Source organism: Chelonoidis abingdonii, chromosome 14, assembly GCF_003597395.2.
Source record: "Chelonoidis abingdonii isolate Lonesome George chromosome 14, CheloAbing_2.0, whole genome shotgun sequence".
NCBI lineage: Eukaryota > Metazoa > Chordata > Testudines > Testudinidae > Chelonoidis > Chelonoidis abingdonii.
In genome coordinates this window covers 11,026,750-11,038,821 of record NC_133782.1, presented here as the reverse complement: position 1 = coordinate 11,038,821, position 12,072 = coordinate 11,026,750, and the positions used below count along the sequence as shown (strand labels likewise).

The window sequence follows — 12,072 nt, the reverse complement described above, 5'->3', positions numbered from 1 at the left end:
TTCTCCCTCTGAGATTGAAGGTAAAGACTGGACCTGGTGTTACTTTATCGCAGCAGCAGCAAGGGTGTTAGAAATCAGCGGGACAGTGATGGAGCTAATAATTTGTAAAATAAAGCCCATGTCACAATGAAACAACTGTAGATGAGTAATATGCCTCCTCACTAGTAGGTCATAGATGAACAATTAAACTTATTTAACAAAAAAGCAGCTGGCTCCTGAAATTAGAGATGTTTTAAGACAGTGGAAGATCAGTTTCTTCTTAACTTGCCAAAATGGAAAACAGAAGTCTGTAGCTCACTGCTGTCCTGTAGAGTACCTGAAATGCAGACCCTAATCTCTGTTCTACGTAAATGTGACCTTCAGTACATACTGCAACATGTAGTAGGTTGTGGTTGATTAGCATCTCAGTCCAAGAGCAGGACCCTTGGTGACATGGGGCACTTGGCTTCTGTGCAATTGTAGGTGGCCTTAGTTCACTCATGTACATATGCGATCATTGAAGGTGCCTCTATTCCCCAACCCATCCTTCATTGGCATCTCATGGTGGCATTTAACTAAAGTACAGCTTCTGTTTAAACCTTGTCTGTGCCCTGCCAAGAGAGGCTGCCATAGGTACCACTAAGTTAATGCTGAGAAACAAATTCCATTAAACTCTTACAATCCACTTGTGTACCCTCTAATCACTTCACATAAGAAACAATGTCAGTTTAACAACTGTGATTCAGTTAATAGTTGATATGGTTTGGGTTGTAATTTACACCATTAGGGAACTAGGCACATAAGGTTGAGTAAGCAGGAAAGAGGAAGATAACATACCATCTTTCCTCGTATGGTAAAAGCACATGTTAAAAGGTATATCTCATTAGAACCCTATTCCCATCCCCCCCGCCCCCCTTAAAAAAAACTGTCATTGTTCTTGTACAGAAAAATAGCACAGCCATTCAAATACCAAAGCCTAGAATTAGAGCAAAGAAAGCATCAGGCAATAACAATCAGTGCTTATATTAAACATTTTCCGGTAGTTTTAAAGAGATTTGGTTACTGTTGCATCATTTTCAATCAGATAAAAATGACAATCTGCAATGCAAGACGTGCACTAGTGAAACAACAGAATGTGACTATGGGACTCAGTTTTAAAATAGAGAACAAAAAACATAGTATGATTTCTGTATTTATGTAGCTCAGTGATATTTACTTTGTGTATATAATTTGCAAGTCTAAACCCAAATTTTTAGAAGAAATCAGTACCCCTTGCTTAGAGCAAACTTTAAAGTTTGTACTAGAAGGAAAACCTCCTTTATTACAAGTGTAAAACAAATCTTATATATTCCTTCAGATTAAATATTGACAAGTGAGAATGATTTTTCCAATGAGAGGATTTGTACTTACAATTTCTGATATGTTGCTTGGTAAGTACCAGGCACATAAAGCAGAGGATAAGCAAATTTGTCTTAACAGCTGCTTTTAAATATGCAGTGCAAGTTAAAAATTTAGAGGCAGTTTTTCCACTTCTAAATCATCATGGTTATCTGAGCAAATTCCTCTTAACTGCCTGGTCATTCTTTACTACAGAATAGTTAAACTGCCTTTTATTAAAAAAAAAAACAAAAAACAAACAAACAAAAAAAAAACAAACACACCACACACACCTTGATGGGGGGGGAGGGGAAAATAAAATTTCAAATCCAGAAAGTACCCCATAAACCCTAGAAACAATCAAGGTAATACAGGATCCCCGTAGGCACAATCCTCTTCAATAGCGAGATTGTACTTGGCTCCTTCTCCACCTTTATATGCGCTTGTCACAATCCTCAGCCAGCCCAGTTCACCCTATAGTAAATTAATTTTAGTTAGTATTGGCAAAAGGTTTATAAATTAGTAACAAAGTAACTTCTGTCCATAAGCAGTGTACTTTGGGCAGAGCAAGGGTGACTAGAGGTGAAAGTAGATCCCTGCAAAGGGTTTTAGTGGGATTTACAAAACAAGCTTATTTGAAATAGCGGTTCTCTGGTAAACTCATTTGTTTCCAGCCAGGAATTGATTTCCAAATGCTACTATCCAGAGTCAAATATAGCTTTGTGATAAATGGTTCCAATAGCTATTTACCACTGGCTTCAATGAGAGTTGCATACACATATGAGCGCAATATTAGGACTTGCGGAGTTGACACCGCACAGAGGCTGGCCTGCTATTGCGTTGTGGTGTTCTTTGTAGTGGGGAAGCATTACATTCAGTTTGGATTTTCTTCCTAGTTGACAGCTGTATTAAAAATCGTAGATTGAGACAACTCCTATGGCTGAGGGAAACTTAGTTTTCTATAAACAAGCTTGTTGTACAATTTGTAATATAGAAACTTCTGGAGTTTTTAAAAATGCATTTCATTTTGCAATCATTTTGAGCACATCCCTCCTCTCTCTTCCTTACCCATGGTTCGCCCCAGGAGTTACGAACAATCCAGTATTCAGTTCCATTTTCCACACCCCAGCCAGCCACAGATACAATGTGATTCACCATAGGAGAGGGGTTGTATTCAGCATAAAGTCCTCCAGTGTACGCATCCAGCTGTGCAGTAGCCATTATGCCACAACTGTAACAAGCAAAAAGAGCTTCCTCATTCAAAAATAATTGTATAGTAGACTAAAGGAGAACAGTGTCCATCACCCACTTTTCACTTCAAATGAAAAGTTCTTAACCTACATGGGTCTATATCATAATATATCTTGCAAAAGTTTAGCACATAGTCTTCAGAGGCTAAGGCCTGTTCTGGTGAAGAACTGCTCAATGAGCTATATAAGGAGGCTTTGCAAACTTCATGGGATAAACTGGAAACAACTAGAAGAAAATTAACAGGATAACTCTTACCCTGTAATACTGTCTTTACCTGATTGGACCATTGGCATAAATTTCTGCCATCATTTTTTCCCTCCCACTGACAGAGCCATAGTCAGCAATTTTCCAGAGGGTGTAGTTCTTTATCACGTGGCATTCCCCAAAGGTAACACATGTTCCACACTGGTTAAACTTCTTGCATGCTATAAAGAAGCAGTGACATTTGATTAACATTGCAAGCTAGTGTTTTTCTTCTTACAGTTTAATTATTCAATGAAATGTAAAAACTTTAATTCCTTTTGAGGAGCCATAATTATAAGATTAAATATAGCAGAGAAAACTGCTTGTTTCTTCAGGTTAAATAAAGCTGCAAGTTCAGATTGCTAATTAAGGCAGCCTCCGCAGTCAATAATATTTCAAGGTTATGTGCTATTTATCTGTTTCAGCCTTCAAACATGCTTTTCAATTGTAGGTTATAAAAATTACTTCCTGATAAGTGTCTCAGTATACAAATAATTAAATTGCTTCTGTGGAGCTACAGAAACAACTCAAGAGATTTGTTTGCAAGTAAGTATAATAGACTGAAGTTCTGCTCTGGTTACTTAAGATGACACTTCTAAATATTACTGCATGAAAGCACCGATGCACATCAGTGCCTAGCGAGTTCAGATTAGTAGCCTGCATCGTGAATGCTTGTTCAGACATGATGGCAACACACTATGCTGTCTGACTCTGGTGCAAAAAAACCCAAACATAGCTTCTCTAAGGGAACCTGCTGCTCCTAGTTAGATAGCAGGTGCTTCACTAGCAGCCAGCAGTAGGTAGAAGCAGAAAAAGAAATGGATGCGTTAGCTAAATTATATTTAATTTCCTTTAAAGTCAATACCAAACCCTGCCAAATAAGAGTGAGTTGTAGCTAGGAAGGTTTGCAATCTGTTGCCATACTTTGGTCTTTGGCTTGGTAGTTGTTACAGGTCTCATCTGGAATGCCATGGTCATGAGCATACATCCAAACACCTGTGTGGTCTCCACCTTCACAGGACCCTGCGTTGGCACAGTCAATAACATTCTGAACAGAGAGGTAGGCAGAAGGCCAAGCACCTTTTCTCTTAATGTTGATGCGGTCTGTGGTAATAACAAAAGAATAAAGAATTGGTGCTTGTTAGTTTTACTGTTGTCTGTAACTCATTATGGGCCAAATGTTTCAGCTATGTCTCCTTAGCTACATCTGTTAAATATCTGCAGACAGGTGTGGGTGCAAAAGCCTATAGTGGTTCATGCTAACAGAATGGCTAGGTGCCCACACCGTGACCCAATCGGAGAGGGCAAAATGATGGTGTCTGTATGTTTTGCAGGTGCAGCTAATGTTTTCCATTCAAAGTTGGCTTCGGGGGCAGATATATATGGATGAACAAGTTTCATTTCAGTCCGTAAATAGATAAATCCTAACATCCTCTACCAGTTATGAAAGCCCTCACGTGTAACTAACGATAATACCTGGCTCTTCTATACCATGTTTCATCTACAGATCTCAAAGCTTGTTACAAAAGCTTGGAAGTATAACCATCCCTATTTTACAGATAAAGGAAAAACGGAGAGGTCAGGTGACTTGCTCCAGGTCACCAGTAACATTGGCTGTAGATCCCAGGTCTACTGGATGTTCTGCTAGGCTCTGAAATCTCATATCTGCATAGATTTAGGCAGCAGTGAGACCAAGGGCCAAATTTTCTGACAGTTTATGCCCAATTGTACTTGCTTGGTTTACTCATACTTGCTCGCCTACCTCCTTGCTTTCTCTGCTCTCCCACTTGTTTGTCTACTTAGACTGAGTTCTTTAGGGGCAGGGACTTTATAATAAGCATTTGTACAATGCTTACTATGATGAGGCCATGATCCTTAGGTAATACTGCTACCCCAATCAGAATGATAATTCTAATTCTTCTCAGATGCGTGAGAAGAGCTCTTTATGAAAAGTAGACACTCCTACTGCTTCACCTGAGGCTTGAGAAAGCTTCCACTCTACTTCCCTAGTCGGCCAGTGACAGCAAGGAAGCAGAGATTTGACACCCCTTCTATTACTAAAGTTAAGGAATTTTGATAAATTTGATTTTTTACTGTCCTGGGCACCTTTAATTTTTCTCAAATCTGTAAATAAAGATAGTCAGAAACTTCAGTTGTGTTTACACTGAAGTCCAGCTTTCTGATCTACATGGTCACCAAGCCCTGCCTGGATTTCGCATTTTTGGATTAGTTAAAAACCTGGTTCTTCATAATTCCATCTTTGTCCCTGACTAGTTTCCCCAGCAGCTCCTACTGCCTCCAACCTAGTCTCTGTTCCTCCCTTATACTTAGTACCACTCTCCACCTCAGACACTGGTTATATATTATATCTATCCAGATTAACAGAAACTCTGCAGGCATCTCCATGTGTTTTGTAGAGCACCATGTACCCCAGCAATGAAACCTGTACTTCCGTTTCCCTGAGTGACTGGTAGTGAGACGTCCCCTGCTTCAGTATGTCTGCTCAACCTGTATACAGTAACTTCTCACTTAACATTGTAGTTAGGTTCCTGAAAAATGTGACTACATGAAGTAAGCAAATCCATTTTCCCCATAAGAATGAATATAAAAGGGGAAGTTAAGTTCCAGGGAAAATTTTTTTGCCATAAAGTACAATATGATAGTTGGGAGGTGCCCCTGCCTTACCCCCACAGGCACAGCTCACTGGCACTGCAGACAAGAGGAGGCTGAAGGTGCTGTAGGCTAGGAGAAGCACATTGTGCTGCAGCAGCAGCTTCCCAGGGGTGGAGGGCTCAACCCTCGGCCTGCCCACAACCCCTTCCCCCAAACCCCCACCCTTAACCTGCTTCTTTCCCTCCTGCCCCCTTTCTTTTGCCATACAGTACAGTACTGAGGAGGGAGGGGGAGCCTGCACACCAAGTCCTTGCTGCTCCTCCCCCCTTGCTCCTGAATGCTGCAAGCCAGCTGCTTGTCAAGGGCAGGAGGAGAGGGAAGGTGTCAATCCGTGGGATCTGCCGGTGGGTGGGAGGCGCTGTGTGTGGACTGGCATAGGGAAGCTGATGGATGGGCTGCCAGCTGTAGACAAAGCAGGCAGCCAAATGATGTTATAGCAAAGCATTGCACAACTTTAAATGGAACATGTTCTGTAACTGAGCAAGGACGTAAGATCGAAATGATGTTAAGTGGGGAATTAGTGTAACATGCTCCTAGCCCCATGTTCATCTGGCCCACTACTGCTGTTGCCCTGAAGAGGCAACAGAGAAACTGCTCCACCGAAAGCTAAACTCCAGCTGAGCTGCTGCCCCCACCCAAAAAGGGAAGTTACAGTGATATCACGGTTTTCACTGCATTGATAGAATAATTTATCTACTTACTTCTCCTGGCTTTTGGGACTTAACTGTGACTGAATGCAAAAGGGAGAAGAAAACTGTACAGTGAAGGGTGTGAGACATTCCCACTGCACAAGCAATGTCCCTTCTGCTAAATGTGTTTTAATCACTCCAATTTTTCCTTTTTAATTGGTGTTTAATTCTAAACGAGGGAAGACACCCCTACCACAATGGAACTTACTCCAGGGAAAAAAGGTTCGCCTCCTCAGCTGCTAGTTGGGGAATTCCCACAGCATATGCTACCACCAAACCTGCCTTCACGTTAGAATCTTTCTTATCCTCTCCCCCGTCTGTCTTATGTAGGGCAGGTACCTTGGCCCAGATACTCAAAGCTATTTAGAAGTTAGGCCCTTTGTCTTATGCAGTGACAACCCTGAATAGTGCTGATAATTCTCCAAATTGAAGATTACTCCCCCCCACTCAAATCAGAGATTCAGAATGTGAGGGATCCTGAAAATGGACTGGCTGCCAAGGAAACAATACCCACTAACAACAGATACTCAGTAACAAGTACCTGCTAAGGCACTGGTGCTGCCATGAGCCCAACAAGACCCACAGTACTGAGGAATGTGCTGGTTCCGAGTGGTACTGGCAAAATTGGTCCCGTTTACATTTCGCCAATCCCAGCTCGGGGGAAGTTTAGCGATGTCCAGATACTCATGAGGTCGAGGGTAGGTTCTATATGGAAACAAATTAGTAAGAGTTAAGCCTGTTTCCCAGAGATGATTTTTATATTTTCCGGGGGGAGGGGGGGGGCAGGGGAATCTTCCAGTCTCACAATGATGTGTGAGAATTTCCATCCTAGCTTGAGATCACATGATAGTTCTAGCCACCGTGACCTTTAATGCCCTTCTGTATATGGTCTTGTGACTAGGGTTAACTCAGAAACAGCTATCAGGTAGGCAGCTGGGATTAACATAAGAAATGAGAGGCCTGGCCAATGCAGCCCTTCACAGGAGTTCACATGAAACAATCCTAGGGTGACCAGATGTCCTAATTTTTGGGTCTTTTTCTTATATAGGATCCTATTATCCCCCACCTGGTCCTGATTTTTCACATTTGCTGTCTGGTCACCCTAAACAATCCAGGCCTCATGCTGTTTTTGTTCTACTCTCAAAACTAAGAGGATGGATTTATTGTCTCCGTTCTGCAATGCTCAGGAGTCCTGTATCAAGGAATTATTTGTCAGCAGTGCAAATCCCTGTCCCCCCAATAGCCACCCTGTGCCCACATCCTCAAAGGTATTTAGGCACCAAATTCCCTGAGGACCTGGGTCCTGGCCTTTTGCCCCTAGAGAAGCCCTGGCCCCTCTGCTGAAATTGGGGCTAATTGCAGACCTCCCATTTCCCCACCTCCCTAGGGGATGGGATGAGCACGGATGTTATCGAAACTAATTGGGCTGGTGAAGTTCCCCGCTGTTACCAGGAGCCACTTCGGGTGGGGCAGCGCCGGGGAACGCCCGCGGGTGCAGTAATGAGGGGCCGGGGCGGTCTCGGCATCACGTGGGCAGTGACATTCCGGGATTTCACCCCCAGCTGATGCCTCCGGGCGGCTGCTGCGCTCTGCCTGCCTGGCTCGGGCAGCGCCCCTGGGCCGTTCCCGGCACGGGAGAGGCTGACAGCGGCTTCTCCCTGATCCCGGCCCCGAGGAGCCGCCTCTCGCCCAGCCAGTGGCGCGGCCGTAGCAGCGGCGTCGCACGTGGCCCCCTCGCCCCCACCCAGCCGGCGCCCCGCGCGGCGGGGCCGAGCGCTCACCTGAGCCCGGGCGGCTTGCGCGGGGCCGGTTTGTAGCAGTGCTGCCCTTCCCTGAAGTAGAGGCCGGCGTCGGAGGCCGGGCAGAGGCAGCCCCAGAGCAGCAGCAGCAGGAGATGCTGGGGCAGCCTGGCCATGCTCAGCGCCGCGGTCCTGGAGCTGCAGCTGCTTCCTGCGCGGCCGGGGCGGTCCCCCCCCCCCCGCCCCGGCGCGAGCTCTTAAGGGAAGGTGGCGGCGCCTGAGTCAGCCAGAGGCTGGGCTCTGCCAATCCCCAGCTGCGCCCTGGGCTGGGAGGGACGAGAACCCGCGGCGCAGGAAGCGCGGGCCCGGGGTCCGCCCGCGGGGAGGGGGCTGTGAGCGCGTGTCGCAAGAGCGGCCGGGGCGGTGGCTCCCCTGGGATTAGCGCCTGGAAGTGCGCTGGCCTCGCCGTTAGTCTCAGACCCCCGACAGCCCCAGCAGCACCGCCCGGCGCCCCCGCAATCTCGGCGCTGTTCGATTGCTCAACCAGGCGCCTGCCCCCTGCCGGAGTTCCGCGCACCTGCAGGTCTTTTGAATGGGGTCCTGAGAGCTCAGCGGCCTCTGCAGCCGGTTCCCCCCTCTCCTCCCCCGCCTTTAGTGATTATACTGCGAGCCTTTCTCTTAATAAACTTGCAGGAGTGTCTGGGATCAGTTTGGGATCTGCCCAGAAAGTGCCTTGTGCTATGGTCGGATGTTTTTTCAGAGTGCAGACTTCACTGGTAAGGTCACTTGCAGAAACACTGAGGCTCCTGCCTGTGTAAATCTTTAACCAGAGCTGGCACCAGTGCAGCAAGCAGGTCCCTGGGGTGGCCAATGCAGGATGTCCGGGAATTTGGCGGGGGGGCCCTCAGTCCCTCTCAGAGGGAAGGACCTGCCGCCAAATTGCCATAGAAGAATAAAGCAGTGTGGCGGAGCTGCCACCGATCTTGATCGCGGCTTCTTCTTTTTTTTTTTCCGCTGCTTGGGGCAGCAAAACCCCTGGAGCCAGCCCTGTCCTTAACTATGTTCTTTAAGAGGTATTGCCATTAAGGCCCTGATCCTGCACGAAGTGTACATGTGCCTAACTTTATGCACTGAGAGTAATGCCGTTGAAATCTTCGCAGGATCGTAGTTGAAACACGGGTTTTTTTTCAAACTTTTTTTCTGGCAACCCAGTTGAAGAAAATTGTTGATGCCCACAACCCAAGGGACCTGGGGATGAGGGGTTTGGAGTGTGGGAGGGGGCTCAGGGCTGGGGCAAAGGATTGGGGTGAAGGAGGGGGGGTCACGGCTCTGGGTGCAGAGTCTGGAGTGGGCCAGGTATGAGGGGTTTGGGGTGCAAGAAGGGGCTCTGGGTTGGTGGGTGCTCAGGGCTGGGGCAGGGGATTGGGTCGCAGGCTACCTTGGGTGGCTACTGGTCAGTAGATGAGTGGCTGTCCTGGCACGGCTGACTACACTGCGCCCTGGAAGCAGCCAGCAGCAGGTCTGGCTCCTAGTCCGAGGCGCAAGCGGCTCCATGGGGTTCTCGCCCACAGGCACCGCACCCCAGCTCCCATTGACTGGGAGCCAGCCAAGGGGAGTGTGGAGCTGGTGCTTGGGGCAGGGGCAGCACGTGGAGCCCCATGACCCCGGCGTCTAGGAGCCAGACTTGCTGCTGGGCACTTCCAGGGTGCAGCATGGTGTCAGAACAGGTAGGAACTAACCTGCCTTAGCCAGGCAGCACTGCCGACGGGACTTTTAATGGCCCATCGGCGGTGCTGACCAGAGCCGCCAAGACCCAGTGCCTTACAGTCTGTGACCCAGTACGGGTCTAAACCACAGAGGGCGTGTCTACATGGGAAAAAAAACAAACCAAAAACCCTGTGGCAGCAAATCTCAGACCCCAGGTCTGGAGACTCAGTTCACACTGTGGCACTAAACATGGCAGCGTAGAGATGTTCAGCTCAGGCTCTGAGAGCCTGCCCCCTGGTGAGGTGTTGGAGCCCAAGCAGGAACGTCTAGGGTGTTTCCAGCTAAAAACACCATAGCATAACCCACAAGTCCCGGTCTGTAGACTGAGTCTCTGAACCTCACAGCTGGAGGGGGAGTTTTGTGCAGTCTAGACTTACCTTTATAGTGCCGACCAAGCTCTTGGTGAGAACAGAAAGCAGAAGCAAAACCATTTGTGCAATTTTTATGTGCATTTCTGACTGTTGTGCAACTTCTACATCTCGTGACACATCTTTCTGGAGAATTAAATTAAATTGCACATTTTGCTGACACACAGTGGTACAAACACAAATGCCTGACAATTATTTTTCTAAGTGAAAAGTGCCATCTTACCAGCCCTGGAGACTGAAATCCTCTGCTGAACCACAGAACAGGTACAATGTAGGCTGGTAATGGCAGTGCAAGTTCACTCCAGTGCCCTGATGTTGCTTAACACTAACCTGGTGTGAGCATCTCTAAGGGTTCCATTTCCATGGCTGTTCAGTGATTGTCCTGTCTGTTGAGTTGACAAACATGGGGGCCAATTGTGGTAGTGGGTTTTCCCCAGTTCTTTGGTGATATGGAAACCTGTCCATTAGGTGCTAGGAGTTGTGAAATGCACTACATATAACTCACCACAGCCATTAGATAGTAACAATTTTTGGTCATCATTCTCTTGTGCCAGTTCTGAGCAGATAACGTACGGGTGAGAGAGTTCAGATCCCTGTGCTAGCCACTCCCCACATTTAGCCCGTGGTAGCTGGGACATTCTGGCCTCTATATAAACTGCTCTGCTAGAATTTTCACAAATCCACCTGTATTGCCGTGTAATTAAGATTGACACCTGAGGGCTCAGCCTGGACATCACACTTTTTTAAAACTAAAACTAATTTTGAAAATAAATAGCATCTGCTGCACTTGGCATACGGAGACGAGTCAACAGATGTGATGCACCCAACACAAAGGTTTGTGATACACATGCAGCTGCTTTAGGACAAATGCTTTAAAGGGATGACACATTCCAGGTAAAAGGCCCTCTCATGTATGAAAAGATGCAGGAAATGCTTGGAAACACAGAGCTACAAACCACCACATTGGTAAACTGTAGCCAGAGTCTGCATGACCACAGGCAAGTCCAGTTTTGTTAGCCATGTGTTTTCAACCAATCAGGCCTTCCTGATATACATACTAGCACAGGAAGAGGGGTGTGTGTGTGTGTGTGTGTGTGTGTGTGTGTGTGTGTGTGTGTGTGTGTGTGTGTGTGTGTGTGTGTGTGTGTGTGTGTGTGTGTGTGTGTGTGAAAAGTTGCAAAAGCCCTAACGTGACTTAAAAGCCTAATTCCTGTTTTCAAAAGTGCCAGGCAATCACAAGCCGTAATCGAATTGCGCGTGAATGAGGGCCAGTTTTTTGAAGGGATATTGGCATTGCTTGGCTGGGTGGAGCAATGCTTATCCCCTAGGTGGCCTAGTGCCTACTGGAATTTTCACCCCCAAGTTAAGCAGCTGCCTGTTGGGTGCAAGGGGGCAATTAAGTGCCTAAGAAAGGGCTTTTCAAAAGCCAGCCAGCTAAGTGGAGAGCCATCTAATCAGATCAGCTATGAAATGCCAAAGAAGGGGCAAAGGATTTAGGTGCCTAAGTAACTGACTTGGTACATGTGCCTGACACACCAGAGATAAGCTCCTCCCTCTGCTCAGGATCCTCAGCTGCAAACGCTAGTCTCCACCTCGGTCAGGTCAGTCACTTGAGTAGCCCATGCCCTAGCAGCCAAAACACTCTCATATGCACAATACTGCGCCAATGCTTGCCCTATGCGTCACTGTGCCCTGGCTGTCTTTTGTGCAGGTGCTAAGGCTGCCTCTGTCCCCTCCAGTCAGTGGCCTGCTGCAAGGTCTGACATGTGTCAGGTTGAGGCATGCTGAGAACACGCCTGTGATTGGATAGTGGCAAGATAGGCATTTGCCTGCCTCTTTTAAAAACTCTGCTTCAGGGCCTCGGGGGCTTGGGCTTGGACTACAGCTATGAGCAGCTCATTGGGGTGGCTGGAGCACTGAGGCTGCTTTGAAAATGCCAACTAACAGAAACATAGGCATCTAGGATACTGCGGCACCGGGGGTGGG

At 47.0% G+C, this 12,072-nt stretch overlaps 1 protein-coding gene across 2 annotated transcripts; it reads right to left on the bottom strand.

Moving 5' to 3' along the window:
- Positions 1-690: 690 nt before the first annotated feature.
- Positions 691-8,602, bottom strand: CTSZ (cathepsin Z). Of its 2 annotated transcripts, XR_012656979.1 has the most exons (7): positions 7,994-8,180; positions 6,754-6,917; positions 3,775-3,954; positions 2,882-3,032; positions 2,425-2,587; positions 1,618-1,830; positions 691-1,586 (listed from the first exon to the last, which is right to left on the bottom strand). XR_012656979.1 is itself a non-coding variant. In XM_032782612.2 (6 exons), exons 1-6 carry the CDS (start codon positions 8,125-8,127, stop codon positions 1,717-1,719), a joined length of 906 nt encoding a protein of 301 aa, XP_032638503.1. In that variant the 5' UTR covers positions 8,128-8,602; the 3' UTR covers positions 691-1,716. The 2 variants fall into 2 exon arrangements, 1 of the variants encoding a protein (XP_032638503.1); XM_032782612.2 differs by having other exon boundaries at positions 691-1,830; positions 7,994-8,602.
- Positions 8,603-12,072: the final 3,470 nt, after the last annotated feature.

Coding starts and splice junctions, on each gene's coding strand:
- CTSZ (XM_032782612.2), bottom strand. CDS start 8,127: ATGGCCAGGCTGCCCCAGCATCTCCTGCTGCTGCTGCTCTGGGGCTGC. Junction 6,918..7,993: donor CGCAAGCCGCCCGGGCTCAG/GTGAGCGCTCGG, acceptor GTTTCCATATAG/AACCTACCCTCGACCTCATG. Junction 2,588..2,881: donor TATGCCAATGGTCCAATCAG/GTAAAGACAGTA, acceptor TGCTTGTTACAG/TTGTGGCATAATGGCTACTG.